At 38.8% G+C, this 23035-nt stretch overlaps 1 protein-coding gene across 14 annotated transcripts in view; it reads right to left on the minus strand.

Moving 5' to 3' along the window:
• LOC131693470 (transient receptor potential channel pyrexia) overlaps positions 1-23035 on the minus strand; it is a 116661-nt gene that overhangs the window by 37582 nt on the left and 56044 nt on the right. Inside the window, exon 1 of one of the 14 annotated variants that reach the window (XM_058981310.1) lies at positions 5-149. The exons of the other annotated variants lie outside the window; for them this stretch is intronic. Within the exon in view, the coding sequence (XP_058837293.1) occupies positions 5-57 (53 nt within the window). The 5' untranslated portion in view covers positions 58-149. Of the gene's footprint in view, positions 1-4; positions 150-23035 lie in introns of those variants that run through there. 14 annotated transcript variants of the gene reach the window in all.

Below are 23035 nucleotides of genomic sequence, written 5' to 3' on the forward strand. Positions count from 1 at the left end.
TCACACGTTGTCAGTGAATTTAAGTGTATTTAAGATAAGATTTTTGATAACCATCATTGAGCCAAATAAAAGCTGAAAATAGATATTTCTCGATGCAGTTATACTCCCGAAGTAATATTAATACAGTCATACCCCGATAGAAAGCAACTCAAAAACTTTGACGTGGAATACTTCTTTTAACCGATATATTTTTCCAGTTTTTAATTACGAATAAGGTGCGGTGTACTGAATGAAATCGTAATATTTTTACGCTATCTAATCGAAAATATGTGCACGTGTTTTGCATTTCGCAAAATGTGCGACTACTGTTAAAAAAGCAAAAAACGAATTTGCAAAAAATCTTTCGAAAGCGACGAGGAAAATGCCAAATTTGCAAGCCAATTTCCTGCAGAGCCGTCAAAAGGAAGCTTCTAAGCGTTACATCACATACGAGAAGGTTATTTATACAGGTCCCACGAGTCGTTTTATATCTGTCATCGCTCATATGCCAAACGAGTAATATGTTGAATATATTGTCCTAACGGTACAATAAGCGGTAGACGCTATGGATTTTCATCAACGTTGGCTTTTGTACATACTCGCACCTAAGTGACTCAATCACATATGGATAGTTTACAAAAAGAGGTGCTGCAAATCATTTGTCGCTCAAACACCAAACGAGCAACATCATCAACATCATGGCTATATCGTCCAGGTGGTACTATTGTCCGTGTACAATGTACACTGTACATGCTGGGCTTCAAATCGCACAGCGTCATGGAGTGCGCACGATGGACTTTGGGTGCAAGTTTTACACGGTTTAGATGTTTGTGATTCTACTATAAATTTTCGGCAGTGGTAACATTGACTCGAACACAGTTGACACATTCCGCGGGCTTGTACACCAGAATGACGTTTTTGTTTTGTCTTATTTTGGTATCACAATATTTTTTCCTAGATAGTGTTTAAACCATTGAAAAGTTATGTAATCCAACCATTGACATTTCGACAAATAGTTGAAAAATATATGGAAAAGTAAGTTGAATTTCATGGAAAATGGCTCCTGAATTATTGACTTCTAAGAAAAGTTCTATTTCATGAAACTATTATTGAAATTTTTATCTGTTTAAAGAAATTTGTTCGTTATTGAGTGTAGATCAATAAAGCTAGAAAGATTTTTTTCTTAATTTGATCACTAATACTTTTTTAACTAATAGAAGTTTTGATTGTTTCTGCGTTGTAACGTCACGAAAAATGCCCATTTTTTAATTTTATTATTCAAATTTTTATTTCAGATTCTCTTTGTATTCAAAAATACTTTTCTAAAAAGCATACAATTTCTTTTATTGGATGTACGGAGCTAAAGTTAGAACAGGATACACTTTGCGTTGTAACGTCACGTCATTCAACTTTTATCAGACGCTTGAATGGTTTATCAGATATAGTGTCAAATTTTATTACGCATGGTTTATTTAAACGCTAAATTATACTTAGATTTGACTTCAAGTTGATGACGTTGTAACGTCACGAAAGTTAAAAAATTCTTAATAAGAAACAAAACAATAAAAAATACATTTAATGACACCTAGTTATGCGTCTGCTATTTAGAAATACATTGTAGAAGATTTGTTCTTGTTAAAAATCTTATAGAGCAGATATTTTGAATTTTATGGAAATTCGTTTATAGTTCTAATTTGTGACGCGTTGTAACGTCACGTTACATTATCTGTTATAAAACAATCCCCTTCCAGTATACTCAGTTTATGTTTATTGAATCTTTAGTGAAATTTTGTCTAATTTCCGAATCTGTAATAAGTTTTGATATAGGCGTTCATTTGATAAAGTTATAACATATTTATGAAATGAAGAATCGTCAAATCGTTGTAATGTCACGAAAGAATGTGTCAGTTGAACAGTGTATGGATTGCACCTGTTTCCTTACTGTGGCCAGAGTTTATCGTGGTTTTCTGAACGCTGTGCGATTTGCATCTACATACACTAACAAACATGCAATACGGGTGGGTTTGGATAGAGTTCAACGCTGCAGGGTGTTGCTTGCGAATTACGTTGGGAAAAATTAATTAAAATTCTAATTGTGTATGCGTTGGGTTGATACAGGTGACAACTGTATTTGCGCCTACTGGAAGGCGGTCTGAGCTATTTTAGAGGAGTTTCAGTTTGTTTCGAAAAGTTGCGAATCTAATATACAGCGATTCTGCTCAACCCGAAGGTTTTGCCATCTGACCAAGATAAAGACCTAATTGGTTTTTGTTGTTAGTACATGTTTGCGAGTATTAATATCATACATCAATCAAATTCCTTAGACTATTTTCTGTAGCGTATTGTTTAATATGGGATTAAAAGTAGAATTGGGACGGAAAGAATCACATCACCAGCAGAGGGTTTGATTTATTACTACGAAGTTTTGCTTCGAACTGTACTACTGGTGTTCGGTGCCGTTTTATATGTTACTTAATTTGAAATACGGTTTGAATTGTGTTTTGAATATAAAAAGAGTATGCAGCTTATACGCTTAGGTTCAATATATTGGGGAAAATAATTTCGAGTCAAGTAACGACGTAAGGACGCGTTTCGGAGTGGTTTAGTTTTAGATTCATAATTGTGACAGTTCTATAACATAAAATTGGGGATTCCAAAACTAGAACTTACTCTCCCCAGCAGCCGCTTTAGCGAATGTTCTTTTTAGTCTAAAATGAATGCCACGTCATGTCTTCATCGTTATTGGAGCAGAGAGCCTGGACCTATACTTGGTTTAAGAATTTGGTTATGTAGCATATTGTAACAAATGGGCATCAGTTATGTTATTTGCAACTTCGTCACTATCTTCCGCTTGCAAGTCCTGCGGCGGACACATGGCCAGTCACCGTCTGCAAGCTGCCGAACGCAGGGTGTCCGGATACGCGAGGACGGCTTATCTGGAGAAGAAAACTCGAGCCAGTTCTATCCCGGAGCATTTTTTTACTTTGATGCATATTAACTCAAATTGGTGTTTATAAATGTCAAAATCTTTTTTCTCAATTTTGGATGAAATACCATTTTTTTAGTGGGGGTCCGCCATATTCTACCGGTCATTTTGAATTTCGGAAAACTGATTCAGATTCGTAATCAGCGATGTCCAAAACCCATAAACACGTTTGTCTCAAAACCTGATTTTTAAAAACAGCGTTTATCATTTGAAAACGGTTCAATTTAAAAACTTCATCTTCTGACCTCTCGAAAGAAAACCTTTTTAATTGAAGGAATGATCTATAATATCTACAAATTCACTACTTTTAGTGAAGCCTTAAAGTAAAAACGCTTTTAATCCACCTAACAGTGTGATGAGACATTACTTATAACTCTGATTACTCTCTTCGGATATTATATCGATTGAGAGCATTTAGAACATGATACTCAAATCAGCATGGGGCAACATCAGTGCGAGAAATCTCAAAGGCTAAACCAAATTAAAGATAAAGCGAAAAAATGGCCTATAAAGTAGACTGACAAATGAATTATTACTAATACTGTGTTAATAAAATATCTAAGTTCTTCAATCAATGCATTATGTAGGGAAAACTGGATTTTTCTAAAATGGCTGAGCCAAGAAAAATATTTCATATATTTGAAGTACATACTCTCAATAGCGTTTACTAAAATTTTCAATCCGACGGAGAGCTAAAATTGCTGCTCTTGATATCACACTACCTCTGAAGTGCATGCGTGCATACTTCAAACTTTATTTCGATATCAGCCTTTTCGAAAAGTGACCTCACAGAGAGCAATATTTTCCGAATACGGCACGGAGGGGCACGTGCCCCCTATTCGACTGGAACACTAGTAGAAAGACGTTTACATATTTTTCGACATTTCGAGGATAGTGTTTTTTGCCAAATTCTTCATGGCTCTCCACGATAGTCAATGAAATCGTTCTCAACAATCGGAATTCCACTTTCTATAGGTTTCAGCGTGTAAAAAACACTTTTTTGCGATTTTTTTAGAACTTTATGTGGCGAAAATTTATCAAAACTTTTGTACATTATAGTGTATCATGTCAATTACATGCTGTAATTTTTCTATGCAAAAAATATCGACAAACGACACGGTGACGGAGCTTTTTGTAGAACGTCTCTGGAAAAACATGATTTGCGGTGTTACCTGCCATTCCAAAACTACTTAACCGATTTATTTCAAACATTGCATACACATTCTATATACAAAATACCTAACTCCTACGTTGAGGTTTTGAGATAAATTTTCAATTAGGGGGTTATTTAATCATTTAAAATAAAAATTATTATTTTTCACGAAAAATTCCGCCTTTTTATGAGTAAACACCCCCTTAAATGAAAAATTATCTCAAAAACTCAACGTAAATGTAGAGGTTAGGTATTTTTGACATAGAATGTGTATGCAAAGTTTGAAATAAATCGGTTAAGTAGTTTTGGAATGGTAGGTAACACCGCAAATCATGTTTTTCCAGAGACATACCGGCTTGAACCTTCGTTCGAACCGGTCACAAATCTTGATAGCTCCTGGTTTACCTAGAGTTTTTCAACAGCAACAGTCTTTCTCAAGGCTACCTATATTTTCGCTCGATCAGTCTTTCTCAAGACTACCTATATTTTTATTCAACAATTAGTCGTTCTCAAGACTACCTACATTTTCTACTCAATCAGTCTTTTTCAAGACTAAAACATTTTTCAAGAACAATTCAGCCTAAAGAAATATTTAATTCTTCCAACATGCCTGGGTCCTCCCAGAAAGGCCATGTGCCAAAAATTAAAGCTCAAAATTAAAGTCAATGAGAAGAAAACGCAATTACCTCCGCCTGTAACAGTGATGATCTCCGACTTCAAGGCCTTTCGAACTGAGCATTCGACGTTCCTTCCGGACGCGAAAGTCTCTTTTCAGATTGGCCAAAGAGGAGAATGTCGAGTTACAGCGGAAGAATTGATTCGCCACAAAAGACTACTCCAGTATCTTACGGTTCAAGCTAGACAGCTAGACCATTCAAGGCTGTCTTGAAAGGGCTTCCACAAGGTCAAAGTTTGGATGAAATATCCAAAGAATTGAAAAATTTACTTGGCTTTTCCCCTTCACAAGTTATTCTTATGAAGAGAAAGGCTAGCGGTGAGAACATGCCAGTACGCTCTGGAATTATCCAGGAGCTTTATTTAATTCATTTTAACCGTAATAAGGTTAATAATTTGAAAGTATTTAAAAAAGCACGTTTTATGTTCCACGTGCGAGTAAAGTGGGAACATTATAGACGACATGGGGGCAGAATTCAAAATCTGACCCAGTGTCGTAGATGCCAAGACTTTGGGCACGGCTCAAAAAAATGTCATTTGTATTCCAAATGTATGATCTGTGGTTATAAATCGCACACGAAAGATACTTGTCCGGTGAAAAAAACCACAAAAAGTTTCAAATGCGCTAATTGTAGCGAAAATCGAATTTCTGGAGTTGTCCTGTTCGAGAAAAAATTATAAATTCTCGTTCTAGACAACAAAAACAACAAATAAAAAATGTACCTACTTCTTTAGGTACACTTCAACAAAGCACGTCCAAACGTGTTAATCCGATTCAAAATAGATTAACAACTTCTACCTCCGTCACACTATCCTACAATGGTGTGTCATCTTATGCTTCAGTGGCAGGTAACAAGGCCAAAATAACGGCTACCGTTACCACGCCTACAAACTCGTTTGCACCCAACGCTTCCTTTAGTCCAATGGATCTAGATAGCGTAACGGAAGAAAAATTAAAATACTTGCAGGACTCTATGTTACCTATGATGATTGCTATGTTAAATTCTACCTCAATGTTTGAAGCTTTTCAAGCGGGGTGGAAATTTGCAAACAAAATTGTAATGAAATTAAAGTTTAACAATGACTTTAAATATGCAAAATTCCCAAGTGGGAAACATTTTGGACAAGACCAATTTTTTGTGCATGAGGGTACATAACTTACATAAAGTATGGTTTTTTTTGTTTTAGTGTTTCGGATTCTCCTCGTCAGTAACTAGCACCATCCGGGTGTCCAGTTAGACTATGTATCTGAACTAGTACCCAAATTAGCACTAGTTAGACACTGAATTCCAAAAAGTTACACGTCTTGCGTGAACACTAAACAACTGGCTTATACCGAGTGATGTCTCGATAGTAAGCACAGAGGTTCTGTTTGCCGACGAGGAATATGAACCGAAACTGTCTTTTGGTATAAGTACCAAACGCCTGGAATTATGCGAAATTGCCAAGTGGGAAACATTTTGGACAAGACTAATTTTTTGTGCATGAGGGCACATACCTTACATAAGGTATGGTTTTTTTGTTTTAGTGTTTCGGATTCTCCTCGTCAGTGACTAGCACCATCTGGGTGTCCAGTTAGACTATGTATCTGAACTAGTACCCAAATTAGCACTAGTTAGACACTAAATTCCAAAAAGTCACACGTCTTGCGTGAACACTAAACCACTGGCTGATACCGAGAGATGTCTCGATAGTAAGCACAGAGGTTCTGTTTGCCGACAATTCCGTCTCTTGACACCAAGGTGCTCGAGAGTTTGGGTATCGAAGTTGATCTTGGTATCATTTTTATTGCTGCAGCCTATTTGCCTTTTCAGTGCACTGGCGAGCAAATTAATTTCTTGAAAGAAAACTTACAAAAACTTACAAGAAATCGGTCGAAATTCTTCATAATCGGTGATTTTAAAGCCAAACACTGAGCCTGGAATAATGCTCAAAGCAATTCCAACGGTAAACTACTTTTTAATGATTGCTCTGCTGGTTATTATTCAATTTTGTTCCCGAATTTTCTGTAGGGAATCCATCAACAATTGATTTGGTTTTGACAGATCAAAGTCACTTTTGTAGCACGTGCTGACTTTGATTCTGATCATCTTCCAGTAACGTTTTCACTTTCTCAAGAAGTTGTTTCCAATCCCATTAGCTCAGTGTTCAATTATCACAAAGCGAATTGGGAAAGGTACAAAACTTATATTGAGAATAATTTTAATCATGATCTTAATTTACAAAATAAAGCTGACATTGATACGGCATTAAAAAATTTAAGTAATTCTATAGTTGATGCTATAAATTTATCAGTACCAACAACAAAGAAAAAATTTATTACTCCTATTATTGACGACGATCTTCAACTTCTGATTCGCTTGAAGAATGTTCGAAGACGTCAATATCAACGTTCTCGTGATCCTGCTAAGAAATGTATCTATCAGGATCTACAAAAAGAAATTAAGCATAGATTCACACTCTTAAGAAATGAAAATTTCGCGAAAGAGGTTGAACAAATCAAGCCAAATTCTAAACCTTTCTGGAAACTTTCTAAGGTTCTTAAGAAACCTCAGAAACCAATTCCAGCTTTGAAGGATCACGGTACTGATGGCAAACCGGCTAGACAAAAGAGAATGAAACGGTTAGCAGTTAAAGCAGTAAGCGATGCTTATTGAGTTACGGTTCTCATTCCAATGAATCGACAGCAGTCTCTTCTGAATCTCTCACTCATTGGAAACATTATTGAGAGGAAGGGAAATTGACCGTCGTTTTATTAACAATATCAATACGGTTATGACGGTCATCTTATTACAAACAACGAGCTACAAACAGGCGGTTTTACAGAAATAGCTATGCATAAAAGAGGCTGAAAGGTGGAGAAAAAATTAACAAAGCACCGCATGCTGCCTGAATACAATACACTGATAATATTTAGTTTACCATACCAATACAAAATAAATGGTACTCAATCTGTCTATCATTTCAATACGTTCTCTTTCGCACGGCTTCTGTGAGAGATAGTACTGAAATACTAGCCGAGAAAAATGGAAATGAAATAACGGTCATTTTTGTGGTGATACGGTCACTTCATATTTACCGTCACAATTCAAAGACCATCGTGAGATTGCACAGCACTGCTTCTTACAAACGAAGAAAAAGCTCAAAAACTTGCTCAGCAGTTTGAAAGCGCCCATAATTTTAATCTCAACGTTGTGAGTCCTATTGAAACCGAAGTCTTACAAGAGTATGAAAATGTTTCAAATCAAGTATTGTCTCTAGACGATATTGTTGAAACAAACTATGATGAGATCAAATCCATGATGGTTAAAAAATATGAAAGCTCCAGGTTATGATGGAATTTTCAACATTCTTCTTAAAAACCTTCCCGAAATCACCATGAGATACTTGGTCAAAATATTCAACAAATGTTTTGAATTAGCATACTTCCCTGAAAGATGGAACAATACCAAGGTTATTCCTATTTTGAAGCCAGATAACAACCCAGCAGAAGCATCTAGCTATCGACCAATTAGTTTACTCTCTTCTATTAGTAAATTATTTGAAAAAATCATCCTAACTAGAAGGATGTCACATATCAATGAGAATTCTATTGTTCTTCCTGAGCAGTTTGGATTTCGTATTGGACATTCAACTACTCATCAACTTGTGAGAATAACTCACATGATAAAGGCAAATATCTCAGAGGGCTATTCCACTGGAGTTGCTCTTCTAGACATCGAAATAGATTTCGACAGTGTTTGGCACAAAGGATTAATTGCCAAAATGTGGGATTTAAATTTCCCTATTTACATAATAAAGATAATTAAAAATTATCTTTCTAACCGTACCCTACAAGTTTCTTATCAGAATTGTAAATCTAATAAGCTACCCGTTAAAGCAGGCGTCCCTGAAGGATCAATATTTTACCTATGATTTTCCAAATCTACCTACAGGCTGTAAACAGTCACTTTTCTGTGATGATACTAGCATCTCAGCCACTGCACTATGGTCCCAAAGCTGTATTTAGGAAGACAAAACTGCTTGCGCCTAAAACGTTGGTTTTAGGTATATAGTATCTTCGGCAAACTTTCTTAGAACTTTCTTGCCGATTTTTTATATTAGTTGAATTAGGGTGGTTCTTGTGGTTAGGGTGTTCAAAGTATCAACTTTTTAGATATGTAAAATTCAGCTACATAATGTTCTACAAAGTTATAAATCTAGCAAATTGAAGCAACTTTTCTGAAGACACTATGTGGCTCTCTAATGGTTCATGTGCTATAATTTTTGCAATATTTAAGGTAGGGTGGCTCTTTAAAAATTTGTTTTCTATTAATATCTTTTTATGTTTTAATTTCTCGCTAATACTTTGTTTTAGAGATTCTTAGAACTTTTGTAAATACACATTTTTGCCGAAGCAATGAAGTTTCTATCTCTTTTGTTTGCATAGTTACAGGCGATATTCAAAACAAAAATGGTTTTTTTTTTCAAAGCTATCTTCCAACATTGCAAATGGATTTTCAATCTTTTACTTTCATTTAAAAGATCGGAACTTTAAAAGATCTGGAATTTAGTCCAGTTTTAATGTACCGAGTAGCGTTCAAATCCGTGGACTGGTTCCGGAATTAATCCGAATTCCCTTGGGGTATATCCGGCATCCCAGTGGGGTGACGGACGAGTTTTGAAGAAACATTCCATAAATTTAAGTAATTGTGTTTTGAAATGTGCTACATATGACTATTTCCCATTGATCCTTCACAATAGACATGAATTGGACCAATCTTGGCCACCGGAGAACTGTTCCAGGAGAACCTAAGAAAATGTATATATTTTTCTATCATTCCAGCGATTTGGGTTCATAGCTTTATACGAAATGCGAAGTTCTTCCAATCATACAGTTCTACAGCTCCCTCAAGGCCATTCCAGCACCGATTCCGTACGGATGGACATTTGACGCCATTTTGAAAACCAAGATGGCGGCTTCCGGTTACCACAAAACAGTGAAAACCACCATCAATATGGGTGTTATTTGAAAGAGAACGGCCAGCAAAAGCCGGAAATTGATAATTGACGCCATTTTGAAAAGCAAAATGGCGATTTCCGGTTACCACAAAACAGTAGTGAAAAGCATCATCAATATGGGTGTCATTCGAAAGGGAGTGGTCAATAGAAGACAGAAACTGATTTTTGACGCCATTTTCAAAACCAAGATGGCGGTTTCCGGTTATCACAGTGCAGTGCAAACCACCACCAATAATTGCGTCATTGTAAAGCGCTAGCGATCAGCAAAAGCCAGTAATTGACGCCAATTCAAAAACCAAAATGGCGGGTTCCTGTTCCAAAGAAACAGTGAAAACCGTCATCGATATGGGTGTCATTCGAAACGGGTGTGTCAGCACGAGACGGAAATTGATTATTAACGCCATTTTGAAAACCAAGATGGCGGCCGCCGGTTTCCAAAAAAACAGTGAAAACTACCATCAATATAGGTGTCATTTGAAAGGGATTGGTGAGAAGAAGTACGAACTTGATTATTTATGCAGTTTTGAAAACCAAGTTTGCGGTTTCCTGTTACTGCAAAACAGCGATAACTATCATAAGTATAGGTATCAGAAAGGGGTAGTCATAAAGTGATTTTTGACGCCATTTTCGAAAACCAATATGGTGGCTTCCGGTTACTACAAACAACAGTGAAAACCATACTAAGTATGGGTGTCATTTGAAAGGGGGTGGTCAGTAGATGTAGTGGTGGCGGTGGTACTACCACCTTTGTAACAGGAACACTCTCTATAGCACTGAGCAATCTTTACACGACAAGCATGACGTGTTCAAGCATTACTCTCTGACCATACTCAGCATGCTACTGTACGAAGGGCCAAAAAGGAATTGCGTGGTCGGAAAGTGACTTCGTTTACATGTACTACGGAAGCTTTTGCTTCCAATAACAAGACCATATAAGCCAATTACAATGCAAGCCATTGTTATAAAAAGTAGCCTCAATAGGTTGGGAGAAAATCCTGCGAAATGTTCACGAAATGTTAGCAACAAGAATCTGGCTACTCCACTCTTCCTGTCCAAATCGTTGCAATCAGATGGCTTGATGGTCCCTCTCAATTCCTATGTATTCTAGTAAGGGTCATTCCACGCGCAGTGATCAAGACACGTGTAATCGACCTTCACGGATTTGAATCAAATTTGGAAGAATTGTTCAGAGTTGTTTGGGCCAATACATAAAAACCCAATTTTTTGTGTCTATTCAATCACCCGTCGGGCCATGGGAGCACCTCCCCCCCGTTTTGGGAAATTGTCAAAAACCTTGATTTCCTTTTGAACATATTTCCGGTTCTATTTACTCTACAACCAAAGCGTAAGATGGGTTTTGAAGAAAATTGTTCAAGGAGTTTAGAAAAATATTAGTTATTGGCGGCAGTGCTGCCAACTATCCGATTTTTTCAGCAAAATAGCGAATCAGCGATATTTTGAAGCAAAAAAACGCTATTTCCCGTATAAAATCGCAGGCGTACAACAATAAAAAACCAACTTGAGTATTCTGAGTTCACACATAATTTATCGTGAAGTAGACGAGAAATTATGGAAAACTACGTTTTGGTTTCTTTTTAGCAGATCTGGGTCAATTTTTACGACTGTTTGAAGATTTTCTCAATTTTGGCCAATAAAAATGGATTGTTATATGAGTAAATTCGAGTTCTTCCCCTCCAAACAGTGCATCTCTGGATGCGCTTAAATTATATTGAGTTTATAAGTTTTGCCTTTCTCATATAGAAAGGTTATGCAATCACTCTGAAAAACGTCAACCTAATCCCGGCCCGGAGGGCCGGGTGTCATATCCCATTCGACTCAGTTCGTCGAGATCGGAAAAAGTCTGTATGTGTGTGTGTATGTATGTATGTGTGTGTATGTGTGTGTGTATGTGTGTGTGTATGTATGTGCGTATGTGTCAAATAATGTCACTCATTTTTCTCAGAGATGGCTGGACCGATTTGCCCAAACTTAGTCTCAAATGAAAGGTGCAACCTTCCCATCGGCTGCTATTGAATTTTGGATCGATCGGAATTCTGGTTCCGGAATTACGGGTTTCAGAGTACGGCCACACAGAAATTTCTCATATAAACTATAGGAAAAATTAAAAATAGAATTTTTATTTTTGATGCTAAATGTGTTCAAGGTGCATGAAACTTCGAGATTTGATGCAAACTCGAAAAAAAAATTTGACTACGATTCACTTTTTTGGATTTTGGCACATTTTTGCCTTTCTCATATAGAAAGGTTATGCAATCACTCTGAAAAACGTCAACCTAATCCCGGCCCGGAGGGCCGGGTGTCATATCCCATTCGAATCAGTTCGTCGAGATCGGAAAAAGTCTGTATGTGTGTGTGTATGTATGTATGTGTGTGTGTATGTGTGTGTATGTGTGTGTATGTGTGTGTATGTGTGTGTGTGTATGTATGTGCGTATGTGTCAAATAATGTCACTCATTTTTCTCAGAGATGGCTGGACCGATTTGCCCAAACTTAGTCTCAAATGAAAGGTGCAACCTTCCCATCGGCTGCTATTGAATTTTGGATCGATCGGAATTCTGGTTCCGGAATTACGGGTTTCAGAGTACGGCCACACAGAAATTTCTCATATAAACTATAGGAAAAATTAAAAATAGAATTTTTATTTTTGATGCTAAATGTGTTCAAGGTGCATGAAACGTCGAGATTTGATGCAAACTCGAAAAAAAAATTTGACTACGATTCACTTTTTTGGATTTTGGCACATTTTTGCCTTTCTCATATAGAAAGGTTATGCAATCACTCTGAAAAACGTCAACCTAATCCCGGCCAAATTTTTTTTTCGACTCGTTTAGGGTTTCTGGATTTTAACAGAGGCGTAGTTGATGGTTTACGGAGACCCCGTCATCTTTAAACCACCACTGTATCACAAAGCATAATAATTTAAGCTGGGGAGTCGTTCGTTCATGAGACTTTCGCCCTCTTCACATACCCAGCCCCGCATGACAAAATGAGTTAGCAAGCAGATAACATTGATCTAATGCTGATTAGGCTAATGGAGTATGATATTTTTTTGTTTCAAGTGTTTCACCGTCGACACGTAGCTCATCAAGTTCGTGGCTGGCATGCCATTGTGTATAAGTGCAAAGTGTACTAAGAATGTAATGGACATTTCCACAATTATGTTGAACATAAAAAGCCTCCGTGCCATAGTTTAGAGAAATGAGAAAGGCACAATTGCACCGCTAGGTGGATTAAAACAGGTTTTTTTATGTAAAAATATCTACAGAATCTTCAAAATTAAAATATTTGTAATAAGAGAAAAAACTTTTAATATTTAACTGCAAAAATTGCATAGTTGGCATCACTGCCGCGAAAAGTTAAGCTCCTTGAACAATTTTCTTCAAAAACCATTTTTCGAATGGATTCTATAGTAAATATTTGTAGAAGACACCTAATTTCTATCTCTCTCCGTTTAAAAGTTAGTGTTGGCGCCATCTATGCGGTCACAGGTGGCACTGAAATTTTCTAACCAAGACATAACTCGTATTATGTATTGCAATTCTTCCGAACATACTATTCATTATTCCACAAAAATGTTTATTTTGTTAGAACCTAGTACCGATACATTATGCACTGCTAGGCCCCATGCAAAACTGACTCAGACACCACTTCGCTAAAAGTTTAATAACTTCTTTTAACAAAGCCGAATTGACTAGCAGTCTTCGACAAAGTTGTACACAATTAAATTATATTTCGTATTTTCACTTACAGTGATAATTCGATGCATACTGTGCCACCTAGCGGTGAAAATGCGAACTAGTGGGTTTTCTCCATATAAATTGTCGAAAAATCCCATACAAACTTCAGATACGTTGGTCCGGTAGCTAGACTTGTCCGATTTGCTTCAAATTTAGAGCAAGTACTCCTGGTGGGACTAGGAATCGACTCAGGGGTAGGCCGATAGGGGTCACGTCCTTACAATCGTCGAACGGTTTTGTGTAATCAGATAGGTGTACTAATTTTTGTTTTATGTTTGTATACAAGAAACATAGGGCTTGGATAGGAAACCGCTCTCCTCTTCCTGCAATAAGTATGCTGGATATGCTACACGTAGCTATGCGGCGGTACGGTTTTTTGGTGTTGGTGTTTGTTTTTTCGTGTCGTGGAGAAGGCGGCCATCGAGGTTTTTAGATAGTGACGGACCACGGCATCGAACAGACGCCCCAAGTTTTTTTGTTTTTTCGGGACAGTTTCCCGCCACAATAACCAGTGCGGTGTGCGACGGTGACAATCCCGTTCGAAAAGTGCCGACCCGTGGTTCGAGTACTCAAGTGTTTTGGTGTCGGGTCGCCGGAAAAGGAAGCTAAGCGTCTAGGAGCAACTCGCTTCCCCGGCTAAGTATAAAGGACCCAGAAGACGCCTTTCCGCTCTCGCTGTAAGGGATCAGCCGAACGAGCCTAGCTCTCCTTCACATCTAAACGTCAAGGAGAGCGAAGCAGGGTGGCCAAAGGTGTATTCTGGGATCTCTCGCGGGGAGCGAGTAGATCCGGCGATAATTCGCCATCGTCGCTAGGGAGGTTCCAACAAAGGAGCCAAGCTCACCTCCCTAGCTAAAAGTCAAGGACTGCTCCCGGAGCAGCCAACGACACCAGCAGGTGAACGCGGCCGTTGTGTTCCCGGCCGGTTGGAAGAAACCGCCCGCCTTCCCGCCATCGTCAGAAGCAGCTGATCAACTTCATCGACAGAGTGCAGCAAAGAGGAGATTTGGTGGAATAAAAGTCGGTAAATCTATTAGTTTATTTACCTTTTTTTGTTGTGAAATGAAAATCTAAAATTCTGTAGAAGCACCTAGGGCAAACAAGAACCCGAGTAGTGGAAAACCCCTACTTACAAAGTAAAGAAAAAAGAGAAAAAAGTAGGCAACCGCGGCATCCCAGTCGCCGTCGTTCCCCCAGCACATTAGGGACCATTCATAAATTACGTAACGCTTTTAGGGGGGGGAGGGGGTACAACAAGTTGTGACATGTTGTGACATAGGGGGGAGGGGGAGTTAGCTAGATCGTTACGTAACATGTTTTCACCGAAGAAATACATATTTTTTCTTGGAATTTGTTACGTAATAGGGGAGGGGGGATGGAGAAATTTGTGACAATTTGTTACATGGGGGGAGGGGGGAGTCAATTTTGGGCAATTTTTGCGTTACGTAATTTATGAATGGTCCCTTATTCGGCAGCGGCTCACGAGTCAAAACTTCTTGATATCATCCACTGCTTTAATTGAGGCCAGCAATCACTCCATAAACGATGGAGTCATCGAAGAAGCCCCACAAACCTGCACGTATACCACACTATGATGCCGACACCGCACCAACTCCGAACGCGTGAATCAACAAATACATCTCCAATGCAACGCACGATCACGACCCGCAGTGTTGAACGAGGAAAAATACACATGTCCAAATCGAAAATTATTATTATAATAATAATGCCGATTGACAGCCCATGTGAACATCGGCTAGAATGAACTAATCTTGTTGAGATCTGCGTTCAACATATTGACAACAATATGATTTAATTCGGTTATTCTCGCATCGTAATGACTACGAAACGGGAGCAAGTTTTAAAAGTTTCGCTGAACTATATTGAAAATCAGTCTAAATCTGTACCTTTTGAGTCACGAAGAAACTTAGTTGTCTGTCACAACAGCACATACTTATTGTTGGTGTGAAATAGTTGTTGAAATAAAAATTGCTACTTGGGTGACCGTTCATTTCTAAATAAAACCCATACCGATGATGATTTTGACTATTTTGTGGTACCACCATCTTGCTTTCCAAAATGGCGTCAATCAATATCCGTATCTGCCGACCATCCACTCGCAAATGACTTCCGTATTGATCACTGTTTTGTGGAAACCGGAAGCCGCCACCTTGGTTTTCAAAATGGCGTCAATCATCAATTCCCGTCTTCTACTGATCACCCCATTTCAAATGCCGCCCATACTGACAATGGTTTTCATTGTTTCCTTGGAACAGGAAGTCACCATCTTGGTTTTCAAAATGGCATAAACAACAAATTTTCGTCTTTTGCTGACCACCCGCTTTACAATGACACCATTATTGACGGTGGTTTTCACTGCTTTGTGGAAACCGGAAGCCGCTATCTTTGCTTAGAAAATGGCGAAAAAATCAATTTCTGTCTTCTATTGACCCCCCCCCCCTTTTCGAATGACACCCATATTGACAATACTTTTTACTGTTGGGGTAACCGGAAACCGCCATCTTGGCTTTGAAAATGACGTCAATTATAAATTTCCTCATTCAAATAACACCCATATTGATGGTTGTTCTCACTGTTTTGTAACCGGAAGCCGCCATCTTGGTTTTCAAGTGACCATCTCTTTTCTAATGACACCCATATTGATGACGGTTTTCACTGTTTCTTTGGAACAGGAACCCGCTATTTTGGTTTTCGAATTGGCGTCAAAAACCATTTTCCGACTTTTGCTGATCGCTAGCGCTTTACAATGACGCCATTATTGGTGGTGGTTTACACTGCACTGTGATGACCGGAAACCGCCACCTTGGTTTTGAAAATGGCGTCAAAAATCAATTTCTGTCTTCTATTGACCACTCCCTTTCGAATGGCACCCATATTGATGATGCTTTTCACTACTGTTTTGTGGTAACCGGAAATCGCCATTTTGCTTTTCAAAATGGCGTCAATTATCAATTTCCGGCTTTTGCTGACCGTTCTCTTTCAAATAACACCCATATTGATGGTGGTTTTCGCTGTTTTGTGGCAACCGGAAGCCGCCATCTTGGATTTCAAAATGGCGTCAAATGTCCATCCGTACGGAATCGGTACAGGAAATGTCTTGAGGGAGCTGTAGAACCGTATGATTGGAAGAACTTTGCATTTCGCATAAAGCTATGAACCCAAATCGTTGGAATGATAGAAAAATAGATACATTTTCTTAGGTTCTCCCGGAACAGTGCTCCGGTGGCCAAGATTGGTCCAATTCATGTCTATTGTGAAGGATCAATGGGAAATAGTCATATGTAGCAAATTTCAAAACACAATTACTTAAATTTATGGGATGTTTCTTCAAAACTCGTCCGTCACCCCACTGGGATGCCGGATATACCCCAAGGGAATTCGGATTAACTCCGGAACCGGTTCACGGATTAGAACGCTACTCGGTATATAGAAACTGGACTAAATTCCAGATCTTTAAAAGCCGGTTCTATCCAATTCGGTCAAAAATTGACGAAATGAGATCAAAATTTAAACAAAATTTTCAGAAAAATTTTAACTTGGTACTGTAAAGGTTAAATACGTTTCTTTTGCGCCCGTTCACACGTCCCGTACGTCAAAACGTTCCGTGCCGTTGATGGTGTGTGTGTAAATGTCTCCATTTAACTGCATGTAACTTATCCTGACGGAACGGTGACGTTCCGTTAACGTTGACGGAAGCTGATGTATCGTCTGAATCGTCCTTAAATCTGTCGTGCCAGACTATGGAAGCGCAGCCTTCTGTGTGCAAATGCGTGGTATTTTAACTATGTTGCACATTATTTAAAATTTTAATGCCATGATATCAAAAATCTTTTGGTTTATCTATTGGAATCTATTCTTAGAAGTATTTCTGAGCGATATGCGCAAAAAATTGAAAATTTACCGTAAGATGGTTGAATTATAAGCGTTTAAAATTGGACCACTTTTCGTTACATACCATTTTTGTTGAATTTGCAAAGTGCACCCCCATATCGAAAACAAAGACGTAGTCCTACGTCAAAAAAGTTTTACCGCCAACGCCGCGAATTATATTGCACACTACATTTTCAATGTCAAAAAATGTATTACAGAGATGTCCTACAAAAAGATTCGTCACCGAGTCGTTTGTCGATATTTTTGCACAGAAAATAAGTTTTTGTAATATTGAATAAATGAGGAAAATTCCTGTACTTTCTCGAACCGCAACATGTACAAACCCTCAAATGTACCGATTAATTTAGGATACCCTTGGGAGTAGGTTCGCCAAGTATCAATGTGGGACACAGTGAATAATATGTGTAGTGAATACCCGTTTTATCTTCCTCATAGTGTACCTTAGACTGAGGAAATGGAGACATTGACTAAATCTGGACATATTTTTTATTTCTTTACAAAAAACCGAAACTTTTAAAATATTCTCTTTTAGTCCCGTGATGTAGGGTCCTAACCATTACTGATCATTTGATATAAATTTCCACAAAATAGGGTCGACAAAATAGGGGGCTGCTGGGCCTTCACTGTATTATAATAGAGAGGCAGTATTCAAAGATTTTTTGTGGACGAGTGAAGAAAGACTTTGATTCTACTTGCAAGAAGTACGCTTTGGTGGGAGTTTGGTGAAAATCGAACTTACTGTCAAAATGACATAACTCCGAAATTGTCATCTTTGTAGCTTCCCAACTTAGAACAGCTCATCTTCTGATATAATAATTTGAGTGTTTAATTTTCTAGAAGTAATTTATAGAAAAATAATTCATCAAAACAAATAGTAATAGACTTCGAATCATTAGCAAATTAGTTGAGACTGTCATTTAGAATAATTTTGTTGAAGGAATGTATCGAACTAAAAAATGATAATTACTAAATTCGTAAATCTAGTTTTTTTCAAAAAAAACTTTTTATTGTGTGCATCACAAACTCAAACCCTGGATAAAATGTAAATTTTATTGTTAATGAAAAGTAGAAGAGATTGATCATAAACAGTAATATCATATTAACTGATTTTAAAGGTTTTCTGTCACAAATAGCCTAAAATATTTCGATACCCTAAACACATAGCGTATTCATGTTTTCAACAAAGTGGTTTGAAGACAATTATTGGCTTTTAGCACTCTCGAAAACTTTGGTGAAGACATTGTCTCGAACTAAATTTGTTTATTTACATTTATTTTATCTATTCACATAATTTGTAACAAAAATCAAATGCTCATCAAAATCGATCAGGACCTGCTAGAGTCGAACGGAAAATGCCATTTTTCTTAAACTTCGCTTCCCATTAAAAAAAACCCTATTCCATATTACAGTACACACCTTTGAAAGTGAGCTCAATATGATAGGAAATCTGAGGATTATGATTGATTTTAGAATTCTGGGATGAATTTCTATTGAAATGTGTTCATGTAGGTATTTGATGTTGAGGTGATTAGACAATAGAGTGACAGGGAAAAGTGACCCCCATCAGCCCAACCTTGAGTCGATTCATAATCCCACCAGGAGTACTTTCAAATTTCAGGCAAATCGGACAAGTCTAGCTACCGGACCAACGTGCCTGAAGTTTGTATGGGATTTTTCAACAATTTATATGGAGATGGCCCACTAGCTCGCATTTTCGGTGCTAGGTAGCACTGTATGCATCGTTTTATCACTGTAAGTGAAAATAGGATAGATTATTTAATTGTCTTCAACTTTGCCGAAGACTACTAGTTAATCCGACTTTGTTAAAAGAACTTATTAAGCTTTTAGCGAAGTGATGTCTGAGTCAGTTTTGCATGGGGCCTAGGGTGACAGGAAAAAATGACCCCCATCTCTCTTCTATGAAAAGATAGTAGTGGCGCCCTCTATGCGGTCACAGGTGGAACTAAAATTTTCTAACCAAAGCATAACTCGTATTATTTACTATAATTCTTGTAAACATACTATTCAGCTAAATCTAACCATTATTTCACAAAAATATATAGTTCGCGGGACTCGAGTACTGATACACAACCATGCACTGCTAGGCCCCATGCAAAACTGACACAGACATCACTTCGTTAAAAGTTTAATAACTTCTTTTAACATAGCCGGATTTACTAGCAGTCTTCGACAAAGTTGTAGACAATTAAAATATCTTTCTTATTTTCACTTACAGTGATAATACGATGTATACAGTGCCACCTAGCGGCGAAAATACGAGCTAGTGAGTTTTCTCCATGTAAATTGTTGAAAAATCCCATATAAACTTCAGGCACGTTGGTCCGGTAGTTAGACTTGTCCGATTTGCTTAAATTTGGTACAAGTACTCCTGGTGGGACTAGGAATCGACTCAGGGGTGGGCCGATTGAGTTTTCAAAAATTCATCATTTTTCTGGGCAGTCTAATGGGGCCTAGCAGTGCATGGTAGTGTATCAGTACTCGATTCCCACAAACTATACATTTTTGTGAAATAATGGTTAGATTTATCTCAATAGTATGTTCAGAAGGATTAATCAGCAAAAACGTAATACCAAAAGAAAGGGCATATTGTATCCATTAAATTCTGCGAAGATCTAAAATTAGCCGTTTTGGCGTTAAAATAGATTTCCTGCTTTTGGTCTTATTCCTTGCTATGGGAAATAGTAATTTTTGTTCGTCCGAATTCAGTGTTGAATATCTCTATTGATAGCAATCCGATTTCAACAATCTAGAGCCATTTCGAAAGGTATTCGTATAGGCTATCTAAAAATATATAAAATGATTATGTGTTATCAATTTCGACAGATAATTTAAAAAACTGCAAAAAACGCATTTTTTGCACTTTCAAACATACATATCTTGAAAACTAAACATCAGAATCCAAAACCAATAATTGTGTTCTGTCTGGATGGTAAGCCTTTCATTTGCAATTGGTTTGGATAAGATCGGTTCAAGTGATTCGAAAATTTTCGTTGACAAGTGATTCGAAAATTTTTGACTCGACTCTCAGCGAAGTGATTCCCCGGTAGTTCTCGATGTTGCCTTTGTCACCTTTCTTGTGTACCGGAAATATGACTGAACACTTCCAATCATCGGGGAATTTTTGCTGCTGAAATGACACATTGAAAAGATACGTCTTCGCTAAAATATCCGAACATTTTTTCAGAACAGCTGAAGGTATTGCACTTAGTCCTGGAGCATACGATGATTTCGTTTTTTGTATTGCAGAGAGAACCGATTGTTCTGAAATGGTGAATACATCCATATCCACCGCACCAACGGGAACATCACGGGACGCGTTTCCGAGCTCGATGGCAATTGGCGCATCAGTAGTGAAGACACTCGAGAAGTAACTGGCAAATAGGGAACACTTTGTCGTAGTCGCTACTTCGCCATTGTAAATCATCCTAGACGGAAGACCCGTTTCCTTTCTCTTCGTATTAACAAAAGTCCAGAAGCCCTTCGGATTTCGTCGTAAGTTTTGTTGGATGCGGTTCACATATCCTTTGTACAGCAATTTATTATAACAGCGGTACTCATTACTGGCTATTGCGAAAAAGCGCTTGAGAATAGGGCATCGTCGATTTGTGTACGCACGTAGAGCTTTGGCACGGATGTGTTTCAGATTCCGAAGCATTGCGTTCGACCAGGGAGGCTTCCTGGGAGGTTGATAATTTGGAACAGATTTTTCAACACAGTCAAGGAGTAACCGATTATAGAGATCAACTGCAACATCTACATCCACTTGATCAAGTAGTACACTCCAGTCAATCAGCAACAGTGAGCGGCGTAGAGCTACTAGATCAGTTTTGCGAAAATTACGACGATTCACAGCTAAAGCTTCTTCTTATAGTGGTGAACTAATGGTGGAAATGGATATTTTTAAAGCGGGATGATAGTTATCCAAAGGAACGATCGCACTGGAAGCTTCACTCACAGAACACTCAGGCAAAGCATTCTCATTGACGAAGACAAGGTCAAGAAAACGAGATCGATGGTTGGAAACCGTGCTTACTTGACTTAGTCCGTGAAAAGCCATCCCGTCCAGAAGTAAGCGGCTGGCAGGATTTGTTGTCGAGGATAACGGGTTAGGGTAAGCGTACCCACGTCCAGAAGAAACCCACATGAGTCCTGGTTGGTTGAAATCGCCAAGGACTATCATCACATCGTTTGTATCTGCCTGAGAAGAAGCGCGCTCTATGGAGTCTAGGTGGAACTGCGTACTAGAACAATCAAGTCGTTTTTCTGGAGGAATGTAAACAGCCCCAATGAAGTAGTTCTTCGTTTGCGTAGTAATCTTCGTCCAAACTGCTTCAATGCTTGATGAACTATCCACACCAAACTCACAGGAGGCAAGTGCGGAAGAAACCGAACGCAGGGCCGGAACGACTAAGCTGGTCGCTGGCTGGTAGCACGACTGCGTCGGAGCGCTCGGGGGCTTCCGTAGTGCGGCATAACAGGCGTCCCGGTCATGGCAGCGCAGCGTGAATTTGTTTGTGCAATCTTGGCGATAGCGGCGAAATAATGCTTCGTTCAAACAACGGCAGATTGTTCGAACGAGTTGTACCAGAGGGCATGCTAGAAACCAGAAGGTTTTCAGGAAGCGGATCGTCATTTAAAGCAAAATACTCGCCTGAGAAGGAAGTTGGGAAGACCCCCTCACGACCTCCGAACGCAGGGCCGGGCCGACTAAGCTGGTCGCTGGCTGGTAGCACGACTGCGTCGGAGCGCTCGGGGGCTTCCGTAGTGCGGCATAACAGGCGTCCCGGTGATGGCAGCGCAGCGTGAATTTGTTTGTGCAATCTTGGCGATAGCGGCGAAATAATGCTTCGTCCAAACAACGGCAGATTGTTCGAACGAGTTGTACCAGAGGGCATGCTAGAAACTAGAAGGTTTTCAGGAAGCGGATCGTCATTTAAAGCAAAATACTCGCCTGAGAAGGGAGTTGGGAAGACCCCCTCACGACCTCCGGACGCAGGGCCGGGACGACTAAGCTGGTCGCTGGCTGGTAGCACGACTGCGTCGGAGCGCTCGGGGGCTTCCGTAGTGCGGCATAACAGGCGTCCCGGTGATGGCAGCGCAGCGAGAATTCGTTTGTGCAGTCTCGGTAATGACGGCGAAACAATGCTTCTTCGTAACGGTGGCAAGTTGTGCAAGAAAGGAATTCGGAAATCGGCGATGTAACGTGTACTATTTCCCATCAGCTACTTAGTCACCATTGGGCTTTCCAAATTCTCAGTCAGAGCTCAAAAAAATTGACATCGCTGCATGAACTTGAAAGAAAACGAAATTCAATTCATGCCCGCTGCGATGAGTGAAATTTTTTATTCGTTTCCATCGTCATTCGTTCTCCCGACGCAGCGCTTTCAGGTACGGACATGTTCGATTTTAGAAGCAAAGTGAATTTTATTTCTATGCTAGCTCTGAGAGGGATTATTGAGCAAAAGTGCACCAGATATAGATTACGCAGTTCACTTATGCTCGAAAATGTAGAAGATGGTAACTTCTGCCTTCAAACTGTCGACATAATAA

The sequence above is a fragment of the Topomyia yanbarensis genome, chromosome 3, assembly GCF_030247195.1.
Source record: "Topomyia yanbarensis strain Yona2022 chromosome 3, ASM3024719v1, whole genome shotgun sequence".
NCBI lineage: Eukaryota > Metazoa > Arthropoda > Insecta > Diptera > Culicidae > Topomyia > Topomyia yanbarensis.